Source organism: Netta rufina (assembly GCF_964035555.1).
Source record: "Netta rufina genome assembly, chromosome: 1".
Classification (NCBI taxonomy): Eukaryota; Metazoa; Chordata; class Aves; order Anseriformes; family Anatidae; genus Netta; species Netta rufina.
In genome coordinates, this window is record NC_140123.1 from 150120293 (window position 1) to 150137860 (window position 17568).

At 39.0% G+C, this 17568-nt stretch overlaps 1 protein-coding gene across 1 annotated transcript in view; it reads left to right on the top strand.

The window, feature by feature from the left end:
• RFX4 (regulatory factor X4) overlaps positions 1 to 17568 on the top strand; it is a gene marked incomplete at both ends in the record, with an annotated part of 91727 nt that overhangs the window by 61023 nt on the left and 13136 nt on the right. Inside the window, 4 exons of the mRNA XM_084290303.1 lie at positions 3085 to 3204; positions 4175 to 4336; positions 11130 to 11292; positions 17398 to 17536. Coding sequence (XP_084146429.1) covers positions 3085 to 3204; positions 4175 to 4336; positions 11130 to 11292; positions 17398 to 17536 — 584 coding nt within the window. The remainder of the gene's footprint in view (positions 1 to 3084; positions 3205 to 4174; positions 4337 to 11129; positions 11293 to 17397; positions 17537 to 17568) is intronic.

Consider the following 17568-nt stretch of genomic DNA (forward strand, 5'->3'; position numbering starts at 1 on the left):
TTAGGTGAGTTCTGTGGAGAGAAACAGACACAGGTGTACTCTTAGTTACATAACTATATACCTTTGTTCTTAGATGAAAAGTTTTGCATTTTCACTATACTGTAAATTTACTACATTTACCATTTTACTACATAACAGTTTCAGAGAACTGATTTTTATGGATTTTTTTCCACTTAGGGCAATACGTAGACTGTAGATGCTCACCTCAATAAATAGATGCTGACAGTGTTATTTATAATAATGATAAAATAATATGTTACACACTGTGATCTTTACATATGCAAGACAGTATATTTTTATCTTTGAATTATATGATAGGGGAATTTGATTAGAGGAATATCTGGCACTGGACTGGCTAGCACAGAGATTTAATTCTGCAGAGCTTTTAAGCATGGTGATACGGGAAGGTTGAAACACTCCCTGGCAGAAAGAAGCTCCTCCCTCTCCCTCTCTGTCTCCCTCTCTATGAATATCAAAGGCACAGTTGGTGGTAATGTTTGAGTAATGCATCCAGTGTGTAAAAGTAACTAATTAGTAATAGAAGTTCCATGATTTTCTCTAGATCTGCAAATCTCACTGGTCTTTTGCTACTTATACATAATTGCTGTATCTGTTAATAGATGTTGACTGTTACTGTATATTAACTGGGTAATCATTGCCATGATTTCGGTTAACTCCTTCTGAAAATTAGAGCCAAACACTATTTATTATTATTGTAACTACAGTCTCTTGAATGACTTCTTACCTCTTCCTAAAGCAGTGTGAGCTTTACCAGCCACAGCTGGATCCTTTTCAGTACTTAAAGATATACTTGAAAGAGCTAAACAGTTTCATGTGAATAACAGTAGCTTGCAAACACAGAATAAATAACTGTACATCGTGCTGAATAGCTATTCACTGTGTAGCTGAAATGCATGCCCTGATATTGGTTTCAGTCTACAGCTTACGTTACATTTGACTCATATAAAAATGTAAAAATATTGCATTCATTCAGCACCAACAACTTGTTTGTCCAGTGTCTTTCACACAAAGTCTGGGCTTGAAAACTCTGTACAGAGTTTAAAAATACACAGTGGAAGGAATAATAGGAGAGGAAGAGAGAAATTCAAAAGAGTGACAAGGGCACTGGAGTGTTTTTAAATACTGCATTCAGTATTGCCAACCCCAAGTCCTCAAACTAGACTTTGAAGATTAGACCCCCCTGCAAAACAAAGACTTTTTTAATAGCAAACATGGAATTCTTGTCATTTGCCTGCTAGCATATTAGTGTTCAGAGCTCACACTGATGTTTTTTATGAAACTACAAGCAACTTTCTTTTACTTTCATTTTTAAATGAAAGATGAGCAAGGAGTTTGATGAGAAACACCAAATAACCCAAGCCTTGTACCACCATGTGAAGTTTGGCAGCCTTTAGGCATTATTTTCTTACCTTGGAAATGCTTACCAGTAATAACTGCACTAAAGCTATTAGAGACCTCCCACTGAAAAACTGAAGGCAGAAAAGGCTTTTTGTGAAGATTCTTGAAAGTCTGCTGTTGCACTGGGGAAATCCTAGGGCAGAGGGGTGATCAGAAAGGTCTGCTGTCTTTATAAAGACTGCTAGATTAAATATGATTTTATTTAACAAGTCTTTTAGCCACAAAGATTTCCAGAACAAAATCTCTGCAGTAGTTAGGAGAGGATCTTCACTATTTATCCTTGTGAAGCTGGGGAAACATGTTACCATTTTGATTTGCATAGATATGTGAAAGTAATAAGAAAAAAAAGAATGCTTCAGGTTCACCAACAGTCAAAGATTTCCTCCTCCTAGCAAAGGTGTTGCAATCATGAATGTCCTTTTTCTGTGCTGCCTCGTCCAAGAACACAAAGGCTCGTGTTCTCCTCCCAGTGTGTGTGCTCTGCTCGTATCAGTGACGACAGAAGCCATGCAGGCGTGGAGTGAGAGAATGAAACACAAAGACCATCCAGGTCACAAAGAAAAAGAATGTGCTCCGAGTTGCTTTGAAAGCTGAATTGCCAGCTAGAATTGTATAGGGGTATAGGGCCTTTCAAACTACTTCTTCTGTCCTTAAACATTTGTAACTGAGAAACTTAAGAAAGTTTTTCTATAAATCTCAGAGGACAGAACTTCTTAGGGTGTGCTATTAAAATTTATTCCTATTACTCTAGTCCTTACCTTCCTCCTAATAACTTTAGCAAGTTCTCCATCTGTGCTCAGGTCTTACTTGAGGATTTGTGGTAGATAACTATGAACATGGTGTATTTTTACTATTAATTTTCTAAATATTCTTTGACTCCATCCGCCACGTTTTGTTTTGGCCATACTTTTTCTTTTTAGTCCCTTTTTTCACACTCCTGTTGTGGCAGTTAAGAAAGATAAAATCCATGGCATCTTTGGAGGAAAGCACAGAAACAGGACAAATGTTATGCTGCTGATATGACTCAAACTTGTAATTAGGAAAAGATAATGTAGTAAGAGAAGTATGACAGGGCAAACCTTTGGCACAAGTTTTTGTCTTTAAGATATCCACAATTGCTACTAATGCCTCTATGATTAACAGTTAAAGGGTGTCTCATCCAGTACAGGCAATGCATTGGATATATCACCAGGAGATCTGGAAGGATGTTTCTACCTTCCCGTTGATTAGTCTCATTTCTTTGTCCAATGACACAGGTAGTGCAGAAAATTTTTACCAGAATGTGTCACTAAGACAGCCAATTCAGGATTCTACTTCTGGCACTTAAGATAATTCCACCTGTAGTATAACCATCTAAATTGTTCAATGCTTATGTTGGAAAAGAAGACTCCATCAAGTGCCAGCTCTCAGTTAGGCAGCCTCCTTGCACCCTAAAGTACAACAGTTGGTCATATAAGCCTGCCTGTGTAAGTGCAGGAGGGAACAGTCTGTTACTGCCCAGGTATGCTTTGACCTGACTTATCTTGAGTAAGAGACGCATTTCAGTGGCAGTACTATGTTGAGGCAGTCCTACTCAGTGCCTTTTGTGTTGAATAGGGTAATCATTGGTTTAATTAGCATATTGAGACAGTCAATGGCTTTTTTGTTTGTTCACTTTACTACCAGGGTCTTTTCACCTTATTCACTTGATGTTTGATGACTACGTATTGTACCTGCTAGAATCACTCCATTGTCAGGAGAGAGCTAATGAGCTAATGAGGGCAATGAAAGGAGAAGGAAGCACAGGTGAGTTTGTTATTTTATTCATCTTTTGTTGTTTTATTCCACTGTATTCACTGTTTTCTATGTAAGGTTATTTCTCTATCTTTATGTAACCCAGTGAGGTCTGTCTATGAGCAAAGTGTTGTTTTTTTGGTTCCATCATGATTTGAAATAAGCCATTTATGAGAGGGTCCTCCCTAGTTAATACACTGTAAAAGAGGCCTGCATGCTTCTTGATGTAACTCTGGATGTCTGAAATACTATTCCTAAGTACAAACTTGGTGTTTCAGTAAGGGATTTTTGTACCAAACCTTTTACATCAGTTAATCTGTTTTACATTTCAGAGGAAATGCACCATCACACGTCAGTGAGATGATCACCCGGTCTTGATTCTCTCCCTCTCACCCTAGTTTTACACTAAATAAATTCACTCATACCAGTGGATTTGTACCAGTGTAAACTTAAAAGGGAGAGATGGGAGAAGTGAGCAAATGGGGGAGGAGGGGGAAGCCATGATTTCTCATACATTTAAGTTCTGAGTTCCTGTACAGAGGCAAACTCCCAGCCCTGCTCTACTTACTCTGCACTGACTTGCCAGAACAGAGACTGCCTCTAGTCTCTCTGCTCAGGGATGCCCCTGATAATGAGAAGTCTTCAGTCAGCTTCCTTCCTTGCATTTCCCTTATTTTTGGCAAGTTAAATCTCTTAGTCATGGGGATATAAACCTTAAGCTGCCTGTGCACAAATTTCCTACCTGTACATTAGCAAAAATATCACGTTCCTATAAGAGGTCTTGTGATGGTAAACTGATGGCGGCAATGCTAAATGTTATAGAAGTACTTCTTTCAAAGATCTGTGTTAGTCCTGCAATGAATTTCATGAAATATAGCATAAAAAAAAGCACTAACTGCTCACATAATTTTTTTAGTTCCTCGGTGTTCTTTGACTTCACTTTTAACAGTGTTTGTTTGGTGGTTTTTCTCTCACCCTGCAGCAGAAATACGAGAAGAAATTATTCTGAGTGAACCGGCTCCTCCAACTCCCTCCCCAGTGCCGTTCTCCCCAGCTAAATCTGTCACCTCTGTGGAAGTGCCCTCTGCCCCCTCGCCTGTCAGCAATCAGTCCCCAGAGTATGGTGGCATAGCAGCTACAACAGGTAGGTGGGCTTATGGCAGCTGGATCTGCTTGAAGATGGGTTTTGCACTCAGTCACCTGAAATTAAACCAACACAACGTGCTGGCTTTCAAGGGATAAGAAGCCTTTCCAAGCAGAAGTCTGTTTAAAGTATCAGTTATGCTTTCTCAGTGTATCTAAATATTGTGTGCAGTTTTACAGGAACAGGATCTGACACTTGGGGTCCAAAGACCTAACAGGAGATCCAAGACCTCAGCAGATCAGAATCTGTTCTGTTACCAAGGCCTTCAGAACAGACCTGTCTCTGTATTTCTAAGTGTTTTTAAAATCAGTTCAATCGATCATATTTCTAGTAATGCCCTGATAAAAAAAAAAAAATTATGAATATAGCACTTTTGAGCATCTTCAATGACTTTAAGGGCAATCAGTCTCTGAACCACATAATTCCCAGTGGGTAAAATGGGAATTGGATATCTTTCAATATATTTGAGACCCTAACATTCTTAAATATCTGCACAAGTTTCTCTTGGGAATGCTTTACACATTGTTGGTGACTTTAAACATTAGACATTAGGAATTGGATGCTTGAAACCTATTTTCAGTTACATACTCTGTTATTGCAGCTCATGAACTGCTTGTATTCAGGTGGGACCAAAGATTAAAAAATTTGTGCTTAAGGATATTCAACTTGTGGGTAGGATTACCAGAAAATTACCTAAATGCAAAAGCATGCACACACATGGTTTGTTGATTGGTCTGTATGTATGGGGTACATACAATCCTCTGTACCCTAATGTAAAGCTCCATCTTTTGGATTTGGGCAAGACAGTCCATCTATATGACAAAAGGCTGTGTTTTCTTAATTCATTAAAATGAGCTAAGAAAGGCAGAAATGTGAATGACTTTCAGAAGGCATTCCAGGCAGTAAAACTCCAGCTTTGCTGCTCTTTGGTGAAATGGGTGTATAATCAGAATGTGGAAGCTATCACTTTTGTGACGTATTAGAAAAGTTACAAAACCTTCTTGAAAGAATGTCAGAAAGTGATGATTTACCACACTAGAGAATTTGGCAGTTGCCAAAGGACTAATAAATCTTTCTGACAAATGTTTGTCATGTTTTAAAAGGCACCATGGGAAGCACAATGCATAGTTGTGGTGGAAAGTGTTTTAAGAACATTTATCTCTACATGGAAACTTAAGGTTTTCTCACTGTTGGAGACTATAGTACATTTAGGAAGGAAAAAGGATGATATTAACCCCAGAACAGATAGACAATAGAGCCATATGATTCCTAGACATATGGCAAGTGAACTCACTGCTTTGGATCAGGCAATGCTGGAGGTGGTGTGTATGTTTGAATCTTGAAATGATGAGTTTGTGAGTAACTTGCCCTGTGGCCATTGTGGCCCAATGGGATCATCATGATGTTGCAACCAAGCCTTACAATGATGCGGAACTTTACCCAATAGTAAAAGATTGAAAAGTTGGAAATTGCATGCTCTCCAGTGACAGTGACAGCAATGAAGATTTGAGAGACTTCTGTTCAGGCTGCAGAGACTGTAACTCTATATGGCTATCAGAGCTATTAACCCACATCTTATTCTACACTTAAATGACAGCCAACTGTTGGATGTCTGAGCTTCCAGCCTGCGTGCTTGACTTAAGCCCAGATCAGGGCAGACCTGGGAACTGCGTGAGTCTTAGGTGAATCCTGCTTGAATACCACTAATAAACCAAGGGAATGGACTCACACAAACATTACAAATATGATTCCTTTTTGTTTTCATGATGTATCTTATTTTGTTATAGTCTATTTTATTCTCTCTTTCTCTCTCTCTCATTTTGTTTGTCCTGGCAAGGCCAAGGTCTGCTGGTGTGAGGTCTCAAGCCAGAAACAGGATCACTTGGGTGCAGTGGTTGAAGGACCTGCTCCCACATTACAGGCAGTAGAACTTGACATAGTTGTTCCCATAGCAGAACTTCTTAGGCAAGAAAGCTATTTCTGATTAATTTAGGTCTCTTTTTTCCAGCTTCTCAATTTTAGGTTGTTTTAAAATCCTTTGTTCACTTAGGTTGGGTTTTATTCTTAAGGGCTGGTGCAGTCTCACTTTTGCCAACATGAAAGTCATCTTTGCCTAGCACAAGCCAAATTTATCAATGCCAGAAGTAGTCTAGTTAAGATTATATACAAGTGTATAGATTAAGATTAAGTACTTTTTTGTTTTACTTTCAATTACTTAATTACTAATTAATTACTTTTTTTTTTAACTTTAAGATTAGTAAGATTATATACAAGTGTGTGGATATTTTCTGGTCTTAATTTGGGAAATACCTTAATTTCCCATGTTTATCACATAGACGAACTAATCACCTTTTCAGTTTGCTCACCGTTACACTATGGAACGCAGAGTTCATTCACATGCAGTAATACAACCACAGATCAGCTATAGGAAATTGCTATATTTAAAAATGGGAGCGCTGAAGATGCATTATATATAATTAAACTATTCCACGTACAGATTTGTGGAATTTGTATATAGAATATTTTGGAACAGGAACCTCTGTTCTGGAGAGACACATTTAAAGAACTCTATTGATTTTCTTAAACATCTTTTATGAGGTAAATATAAAACTCTGAAAATGCTTTGCAAATCTTGAGAATTAGTCCCACTGGTTATCTCTAGCTCTCAATTCCCTAATTTAAGGCATCATTAACTTTTTTTTGCTTGTGGCATTAGCAATAAAAGTTAACTATTAAACTTGTATTTTAGCCTTTTTGCCTTCACTCAATGGTCAGCACAAAACCAGCAAACTAAACCGTTGCAATTGCATGATACTAAGCAAAAGAAGGGTAAATCCTATATGTAGCATTCTGCATTAGAACATCTGGCATGGCTCAGCTAACATTTTATTTAAAACTTTCTGTTAAGTTACTAGACATTTAAAAGGATAATTAGTCTCTGTCCTTTCTAAATCACAATGGCCAGATTAATGATTGTTCAAACTGCAACAATATTGTAATAAAAGTGAAAGCTATATGGCAGACTATACTATTCTCCTTTAAAGCCCCTTTTGAAGCTGATTACTTATTTGCTAATGAAATGTTTTTTGGACAACCTGAAATGAACTCTGAATTGTAGGTAGTTCCTAATACAATAGTCAACTAATCCATGCAGTTTACCATTTAGTTTCAATAAACGTATGTCTGAAATAAATTTTCAGGTCATTTAAGGTCAGTATTTTTCCAGGTCTGGGCTAGGTGATAAAATTTGAGAATCTGCAGTAGAAGGTACTTGCACAGAGCTACCATCTCTCATATTTATGTGTCTGAATACAATGACATTCTGTATTTTTGTGAAGTTCCAGCTCCTGGACTCATATGAATATATGAGAATATCAGGTCTTGTTCAAGAATAAGAGCTTAATTCTCATAACTGCTCATAAAAGTCAGCTTCCAGTTTCAAAAGGTGGTTCTTCCCTTTCCAGTGGAAGGTTTGGGGATTTTTTAAAATGTGATAGTTGAACCAGAATGGGGGTCTGACTCATGATTTTTGGTAACTTGAGGTTGACAGTGGTGCGTACTATCAGATGTAATACACAGTGCTGTGAGTATCTTGCTTGTATCTGGGTGGACATTTTCTCCAGCATACAGCAGATATAAAATGCAGCATCATGAAGTAACTTTTGATTCTTTTTGCACTGATATAGTACTAATGACAGCAGCTCTCTTGTTGGACTGTTCCATTTTTATTTGGCTCCACTAGAGCTCACATGGTTTCTCAGTTAGTATCCTGAAAATCAAATTTATCTTTAAAAGAGAAAAGAGAAAGGAGTGATAATAAATGAACTTCCCTATTTTAATCAAACCCTGCATGTTCAAAACAAAAAGCAGAACAAAATGTTGCTCAACTGCTATTGTTTTTGCTTATTTCAGAATGCAGTTCAGTTGGGTTCAGTCATATCTAACAGAGACTTCATCTCCTGAAGTTCAGTTCTGCAGCCAGCTGAGGAAATGAACCATACAGGCCTGAGACATAGATGGGTATTAGAAAGCTAACTATTAAAATCTGTGATTTATCTTATTTCTTCTTTTCCACCCATCATAAAGCTGGCAGTATTCTGGCTGACCTGATACATACCTATACACAAAGTCTCTGAATCTGTTGTCTTCTTCAGGCCTTCCACTCCCTCTTTGTGACTAGGTCACTCTGAAAACAATGGCATCCCTTCCATTTGCCTTCCAAGGGCAGAGAAGTGAGGCGACTGTAGATTCCTGAGACTGTCCTAAGAAAACTGTTCAAACAGCATTCTGTCACTCTGTAAATCCAGGGTAAAGCCCAACATATGTTTGTTTCTAATCCACAACATTCAAAAGAAAGCGAGTGTTTCCTACAGCAGCTGTGTGAGGCACTGTCTGATAGTACCTGGGACGATCCTTGGTTAGGAGAATTAAACAGAGATATTCACAACTCTTCCAGCGTGAGGCCTATTCTTTATTTCTGTGTTGTCTGGACAGGCACAAGGTATGCTACAACCTAAACATTTATTTCAAAATTGAACAGAGGTAGCTGCCAGTTAGGCTTCAAGGTCAGGAGTGACCACATCCTTTCATCCAAGGACCCTGACTTTCCACAGAGAGTACAAGAAACAGCTTGCTGTTCTGGACTGACTCATTTTCCTCAGACCGAGATAAGATCACTGCTGTTTTTCAATAAAAGAAAGGAGGCTGCCACAATGGCTGGGGATGGACAAATTAACCATATACAGTAAAATGTAGAGGATATTTTGGCCCTGTTACTGCTTCTTATTAGAGCTAGGGAGGTAATGAGTAGTTATGTTTGTTTGTTTTGTTGGTTTTTTTTTGTCTTGATGGGCAACTTTTTATTGTTCAAAGCAAAACTTTTGTTTTATGGTGAATTTAAAAAGTGAAGGGAAAAACAGCAATTTTAACTATAAATAAATATTTTTTTTCTTCTTCTTTCTTTTCTCTCTCTTTTTTTTTTTTTTTTTTTTCCTTTCTGTTTCTTTCTGTTTGAATTTTGGCCTGTTTTGAAACAAAGTTTCAAATTTTCTTTTGGAAAATAACACTAGGGAAATATGCTGACCTTTTGAAATTGAAATGTTTCACCAAAATTTCCTGCAACATGTTGAAATTTTCAAATCAGTTCTTCCTTTGTTTTCAAATGAAACTATTTGGTGACTGCATAAGTTTTGGCTCCCTCCACATAAACTGTATTTTCTGGAGAAGGCTGACTTTCTTAAACACTTTTCCACAGCTCAAGGAACCATGACTGCTTATGGCCACAGTAGCAGTGATGCACCAGCTCAATTGTTTCTGGATCCATAAATAGCTTTGCAGCTTTGGTCTGAGAGATCTCCATCATGCTCAAAAGGGGAGAGGTGAAAGTCTGAAGATTCAAAAGTCAGTGACAGAAAAAGCAGGCATGAAAACAGGCCTACCACAAATGTTCTTGGCCATAATGCATACAAAGATGTCTCTACTATAAGAGCCCCAGATCACATCTTGCCTTGTGAAGCTCAGAATGGCCTTGGTCAGACTCAGAATTAAGCATTTCCCATTACCAAAAAAAAAAAAATATTTATCTCATGTTGCTAAATAAAAATCACACAGAGAGAAAATTATGCACATCTGAGATAGCTTTTCATTCTACGAAGCCATGGAGGATACATGGACCTGGTAATACAGCCATTTCCCTCTTGGAATTAGGCCCTTTCATGCTACAGGAAGTCCCTAGCATCCACACTGAAAAAACGAGTCACCTCCTGTAATTCCTTTTAGCTACTGAAAAAGAGTCAAGAGTGCCCAGAGACCCCAAACTACTGTTCGGATTGGGTTAAATTCAGTGTTCTGGTCCTCATTTGCAGGGTAATCTCAGCCAGTATGGTCATGACCTCCAGCAAGAGCTGTGTTATACTGGAACAATGGATCTGTCAGCCTCCTGAGTGAAAGGGGTGTGTGCAAAGGACAAAGGTTTCTCAGCAGCTGGCTCATGAATCTGGAGTTCCTGCCTGGAAGGGATCAGGATGATTAAAAAACTCAGCACCTTTCAACCAAAATGGAAAACCCACTTCTTTGCTTTGCTTTGCTTTTCCCACAAATGCTCTACATACAAAAAAAAAAAAAAAAAAAAAAAAAAAATCAGTCCCTGCCACATCTAAAGATGAAAGAAAAATTATTGGCAGGAAGAAAATGGCTGGACTATTTCTGTCCATATATATATATATTTATAATTGGAGATCTACCTCTGTGTTTCCTCTATAAAAGCTGGTACCTAGTTGGGTGGAATAGAGAGGCAAATTGCAAAAGGATCCAAGAAAATTTCTTGCATAACAACCATCTTCTTCCAGTCCTTCATTGTTCTGATCATAATTCCTGCTTTGCTCCAGGCCTGATCAGCCTGTGAGCTAAACAGACCATCAGCTCACTCTGTGTGAGAGGGACCTCAGGGGTTGGTGCATCATGCCTAAGAAATATTAGCATTGGTGGTCCTCCATTACTAAGTCCCATCCCAGTTTTTCTGAGAGATTATAGCCTTGAGTTATAATGCCATGCTGAAATTTCGCAGTCTGAGATATTCAGGATATGTTTCTTACCTCTGGATCTTTGTGCACTTCAGCTGATAATTTCTGCTTTTATTTATGTCTCAGACATGACCGTTTTGTTCACTTTGCTGGATGCTGTTTCCATTATCAGTGCTTAGTAGGTCATTTTCCAATAGCTGTCTCAAAGCATAATGCCTCTGTGAATGACAGCCTATTTTAGCTGTGTTCCTTTCATGCTTGTTTGTCTGTAGGGGCTATGCAATCCTACACGTGGTCACTAACCTACACTGTGACAACAGCTGCTGGGTCGCCTGCTGAAAACACCCAACAGCTGCCCTGCATGAGAAGTCCACACGTACCATCATCATCTGTCACACACCGGATACCTGTTTATCCCCATCGAGAAGAACATGGGTAAGTCACTTCCCAGTGTCTTGTTTGTTTGGTGTGTATTTTGGATGAACCTAAGCTTAGCTGGTTTTGTTTTTGTTGGTGGTGGTTGGTTGGTTGTTTTTTTTTTTAATTGGAAATGCAATTAAATCTGTTTCTTGATGTAATACATGTATGTCTGTATTACAAAGATGCTGATATCATTATTCTTTGGCTGTTGTTATTGCTGTATGGTTATATTATGTCTCAGTTTTATAATCATATTAAGTTCTATTTCAAAACACGGTAGGCCTGGATAATACTTTATAAAAGAGAAGGCTTTGGCATGTTTCTTCCTATCTGTGATTCCCGTTTTCCCGTGTCTTGTTTTATCCCAAAGGCTAGATGTGTCCAAAGAACAGCCTTTCTATACTAAGTCTCAGGAGAAGTGTTTCTTTTCCTCTGCACAGTGCAGCTGAGACCACACCTGGAGCAGTAGATCCAGTTCTGAGTTCTCCTCTGTAAGAAAGACAAGGCCATAAGGAGTCCAGAAAAGGGCCACTAACATGATCAAGGAAGTGGAAGAGCTAAGATATAAGCAGAGACTAAGAGAGCTGGGGTTGGTTAGCCTCAAGAAGAGAAGGCTCAGGGAGGGTCTTATCGTGGTGTATAAACATGTCATGAAGGATGTAGAGAAAATGGAGACAGCTTCTTCTCAGTGGTATCCAAGTGACGGGACAAAAGACGTGGGTACAAATTGAAATTCTGGAAATTCTGTTTAAACTAAAACAAACAAAAAACACAACAACATGCAAACAACAAACAATTCATTTTAATGTAAATGTGATCAGATACTGGAATAGGTCACCCAGATAGGCTATGGAGTGTCCATCCTTGCTGATATGCAAAACCCATCTGGTCCTAATCCTTGGCAGCCTGATCTAGCAGACCCTGCTTTGAGCAAGGGGCTTACACTAGCTGATCTCCAGAGGGCCCTTGCAGCCTTTATGATTCGATGACTACCATTTGACCTGCAAATCAAAAATGTCCAAAGTTTGGAAAAATAGCCACGTTTTCACTATAGTATTCTAATCTCATCTCCATCACCAAAATTTGCTTGAGGCACTGAAAATAATTACAAGCTGAAATTTGTTTAACATTATTTGATCTTGGCAAACTTCAGACACTCAGACAAAAGTCTCTCTGCTCTTTGTTACATAGCACTTCTGTGCCATCTCATTTGGGTGAATGTGTCACTCACAGATAACCATAACTAAAGAGAAACAGTCACAAAATCATCACTGGAGAAGGGCTCCAGGAACATAACAAAATTAGCAAGAGCCCAGATGCTGACATGAAGCAAGACATTCAAAAGATGTTTCTGATTTCCTCAGTCTCATTGCATACTCATTACCCTTGCAGAAGTGCTTTCTCAGAGTGGAAAATTGTTTACTCTTTGGAAGGATAGTAGGGATTAATTTGAACCTTCCATCTCCTTCTCTCCTGGAAGGAGAGAAGGTTTGGATTTCTGCCTGAATGTCACTGCTAAGCCCTTCCCGGAAAAACCTGGATACCCTGGATATGGCTGCTTTGTGGAGTCAGAAATAGAGTAGCAGGGAGGTTTGTGAGCTGACACGATGCAATAACTAGAACAAGCCATGGTAAGGCAGTGAATATATCTATAGATACATGTATGTATACATACATGAGAATTCGTTGTTATTAATGGAATCTCTCGCCTCTGGAAGGTGATTTGAGGAAACTTTTTATCTGAGTGAATCAGTATTTCTGAATGTCGTGGTTTAACCCGGCTGGCAGCTAAACACCACGCAGCCGTTCGCTCACCCTCCCCCCTCCCTCTCTGGGACGGGGGAGAGAAATGGAAAGTGAAGCCCGTGAGTTGAGATAAAGACAGTTTAATAAGACAGGAAAATAATAATAATAATAATAATAATACAATGATGATAATAGTACTACTAATAATAATATGTACAAACAAGTGATGCACAATGCAATTGCTCACCACCCGCTGACCGATGCCCAGCTTAACCCCGAGCAGTCCGGCCCCCTCCCCCCGGCTAGCCACCCCTATATATTGTTTAGCATGACGTCAGATGGTATGGAATACCCCTTTGGCTAGTTCGGGTCACCTGTCCTGGGTCTGTCCCCTCCCAGCTCTTACTGCACCCCCAGCCTGCCTGTTGGCAGGACAGAGCAAAAGTCTGAGGTGTCCTTGGCTTGGTATAAGCACTGCTCTGCAACAATTAAAACATCGGGGTGTTATCAGCACTCTTCTCATCCTAAGCCAAAACACAGCATTCCACCAGCTACTAGGAAGAAAATTAATTCTGTTCTAACTGAAACCAGGACACTGAAATTAACAAAGACTTCTATAACCTGACTTCTTTCGCAGTTTGGATTTACATGGAACACATGCTTAGAAACATATTGGGGATGCTTCTAAAAACATTTTGGTGGTGTCTGCCTTCTTGCCTGGAGCTGACTTTTTAAATGTAGCGATACAACCTCTCTGTTAATTGATGCTTACGTGCCTTCTATCTCAAAGATTTTCTGATCTTATTTGTTCTCTATATAGTAGCACTATTAATGTTTTTCTGAATAATTACAACACGTACTTATTTTGGATCTGCAGCAAAAACAGCACACTGGTATATTAGTTTTTATATGATTCAAGTCTGATGTAATATGCTAACAGAGACATGTTCCTGAAGAAAGGCCTGCACAGAAACATAGTAACCTCACCCATAGTGTTCAGAAGCCCAAGACTCCATGGTTCTTTTGGAAGATACAGTCACAGATTCAAACAGAAGGGAAAAAAAAATAGGAGACCTTGTATGCAACATTCAGTTGGCTGCTCTGGAAAGTAACAGAGAGAGAAGATCAAAGTCTGCACTAAGATGTCAAGGTTTCTTGAGAAGAGAGAAATAGAGTTAGCAGCTGTCATAGCCGCATAGACTGAACCTCACTCCCATGTGGAGGGGCAGCCAGAGAGCATATGCAGTGCACAGGCCAGGAGCCATTCCCCTGCTGCAGGTGAATTTCACATCAAGTGCAGATTCTTGGCCACTCAGCATACCTGAAAGCATTCTAACAGCAGTTCTGCAGGGGTTTCTACCAATATTGCACACTAAAGGTGATCCTATTTAAAATATAAAGCCTCCAGAACATCTTGAGATAGGAAGAGAATACCTAAAATATCAGAGCACTTTATATGATGGTATTCCACAATGTAAAGATATTCTAAGAACTGAGGCCTTGGAACAAGGTAAAGCCCTCCAAGCTCCCAAGACAGACAAATATAGACTGTTGGACTGATTTGTACAAACATTTTATCTGTATTTCTGGCCAGTTTTAGAAGATAAAATATAAATTCAATGATAACTGTTCCCTGTAAAATAAAAATTTAATTAAGACCAATTGCATATTAACAGAAATGAATAAAAGGGTTCCTGGTCTGTTCTTCATTATTAAAACAAGACCTATAAGAAGCAATACTAGTGAATATTTGTGAAACAAGGGGAAGGGCACAGAGTTCATAACCTACTCTAATTCATGCCGGTAAATCTTCTAAATCCACAATGGTACTCTCCACACGTATGGGATATCAGGACGATCAATGGAAGATCTATTGTATTAACAGGGGAAACAAGTCTTTTAGCTGGGATTTTCCTTGTTCCATCTTGTGTCCGCTGCCTCCTGTCCTATCCCTGTGCACCTCTGAGAAGAGCCTGGCTCTAGCTGCTCTATCCCCTTCTGTTAGACAGTTGTAGATCATCCCTTTGCCTCTCTTCTTAAGACTGGACAAACACAGATACCTTCTAGTAGACCAGTCCCCTATCTGTTTTGATAGCCTCCACTGGACTTGCTTCAGTATGTCAGCATCCTTTTTGTAGTTGAGAGCCCCAAACAAGACACAGTACTTAGGCTTCTCAAGCCCTAGAGGGGAATAATCACTTTTTAGGCTTGCTGTCTACAGTCCTGCTAATACAGACCAGTATTTACTTGGCCTTCTTCATTGCCAGAGCATACTGGTGATACACATTCAACGTTTTGTCCATCAGAACGTGCAGGCAATTTTCAGCAAAGTTGCTTTTTCTACAAATGGCCCCAACCTATAGCACTGCAGGAGTTATGCCATCCCAGATGCAGGACTTTGCATTGTTCCCTGTACCGTGCAAATGATCAACTGACCATTTTCTTCTGGATCATATCTAGGTCTGCTAGACTCTAGAGTAACTGCCAGTTCCCATCTGGACTTCCCCTAAGAAACCCCATTAGTTTATCATCCCTGTTAATCAATGATTGTAGATGTTGTTCAGAAGTCACTGTAAGACATGGTGATTGGCAGAAATATTTTGGAGGGATTTTTCAGGTGCACTTTCATCTTAGAGAGAATTAGAGTTCCCCAGCCAAGCAGTTTCAGATAGGCAGGAAAATATTAGCCTTGAAGGAGAATGGTCATCTCCTCCTCATGTCCTTCAGTATTCTCTCCTGCAGCTGAATTGAGAAAGAGGGAAATTCCTGGACCAAAAGTACCAGACAAAAAAACAGAATAAGAAAGTTTATAACTCAATGCTCAAGTGAATTAACTGTGCATTTGAGACAAAAAGCAATAAGATTTTGAATGAAGGAGGTAGACCAGTATCTTCCAAACTAGGACAGAGCATCCTTGATGACTAGAGAGAGCATGAAGTGCAGACACTGCTTCATGGGACTTGGCTTTACGTGGGAATCCAAGGGCCTCCAGGACTACAGGAGAGACAAGATAGACAAGTCTCCTCTTCAAACAGAAAAGGCTGCTCTGTGAAATGTCAGGCTTGTGAGACTACCAAAAAAATCTGTTACAAATTTTGCTTATCAGTCTGTTGTGTTGAAGGAATTAAAACACAGGATGTCTGCCTACCACAGTGTGCTACAACTCCATGGCACAGCCATTTCTCTCTCCCCCACTTTCCACAGAGAGCCTATCAAAGTCATGTCATGTGAAAACCAGTTTGTCTGAGGTAATTATGGAAACCACTTACATTTACAGATAAATACAAATTGATATAAGAGTGAGAGCTAAATGTTGAACAGTAAAGATGGTCGTGGGATCTTAAGTCCTGAAAAAGTTTTTAGATGGGGCAGTCTGCTCTCATTTTGAAGCTGTCTGGTTTGCCTGGTGTAAGACATGACATGCTATCTCTAGAATACCATTATAAGTTCAAAGGAATAACAAAGCAGTTTAAACTCTACCCTACTCTACTAAAAATGACATTGAACTTGAAAAAAAAAAAAAAAGGAAAAGAAAAGGAAAAAAAAAAGTAAAATCCATACAAATAACTATCTTCCCTCTCTCACAATGTGTTGTCTGCCTTTTTGTTTATTATGTTTTGTGTTTCATTTCAGTCTAGCATATATTTTAAGAGTATTTAAACTTCTGTGCTCAATTAATATTGAACATTCACATGTCTACACAGAGATGGGGAGGATGCAGAAAGTGTCCATTCATCTTTTGCTACTGAATGGCCTAGATAATGGTGGCCAACAAGCATTGACACTATAGCTAAGGAAACTGCTCCCTCCTTTACCCCTGTCTGTCCTAAAACAAAGGTTTGGACTAAAAAAAGAAAGTGGGCAGGTTCTCCAAGCTCAAATCCCATTCTATTCTGAAGTCAGCTGCACCAAAGCTGTATGTTGTATGCTTCAGATGTAAATGAATACATCTTTCTCCCTCTCCAAAAAAAGGAAAATCTGATCACAGTGTAAGGAGATAGCTGAACTCCACAGTACAGTTAAGTTAAATTTGCCATGCTTCCTGAGTCTGGATAGCAATTTACTAAGAACGTGGCAATAAAAAATAATAATAAAAGGGAAAAATATTCCTAGAAAGTGCAAAAATGAGTCTGCAATTTACAACTAGTCACAGAAACATCCTGAGTCCCTGCATTTGTTTTTGTGTTGAACACATCATTTCATTGTGGCACCTGCTTGCCAGCTGAGCTGAGAAATGTCTTTTAAAAAGAGGTAGTTTAAGATACCATTCTCCTGTGCAAAAAAAGTATAATTGTATGTCTGATAAAACTTACAGAATTATTAGTGGGAATATAATTAACATGCATACTAAATAGTGTTTTTAATGAATTTTAGATACACAGGAAGTTACAACTACGGTAGCTATAGCAACCAGCATCCCCATCCAATGCAGAGTCAATATCCATCTTTACCGCATGATACTGCTATTTCTGGACCACTTCATTACTCGGCTTACCACAGAAGCTCTTCACAGGTAAGTTGGATTTATTTCTTGAAAATGCTTGA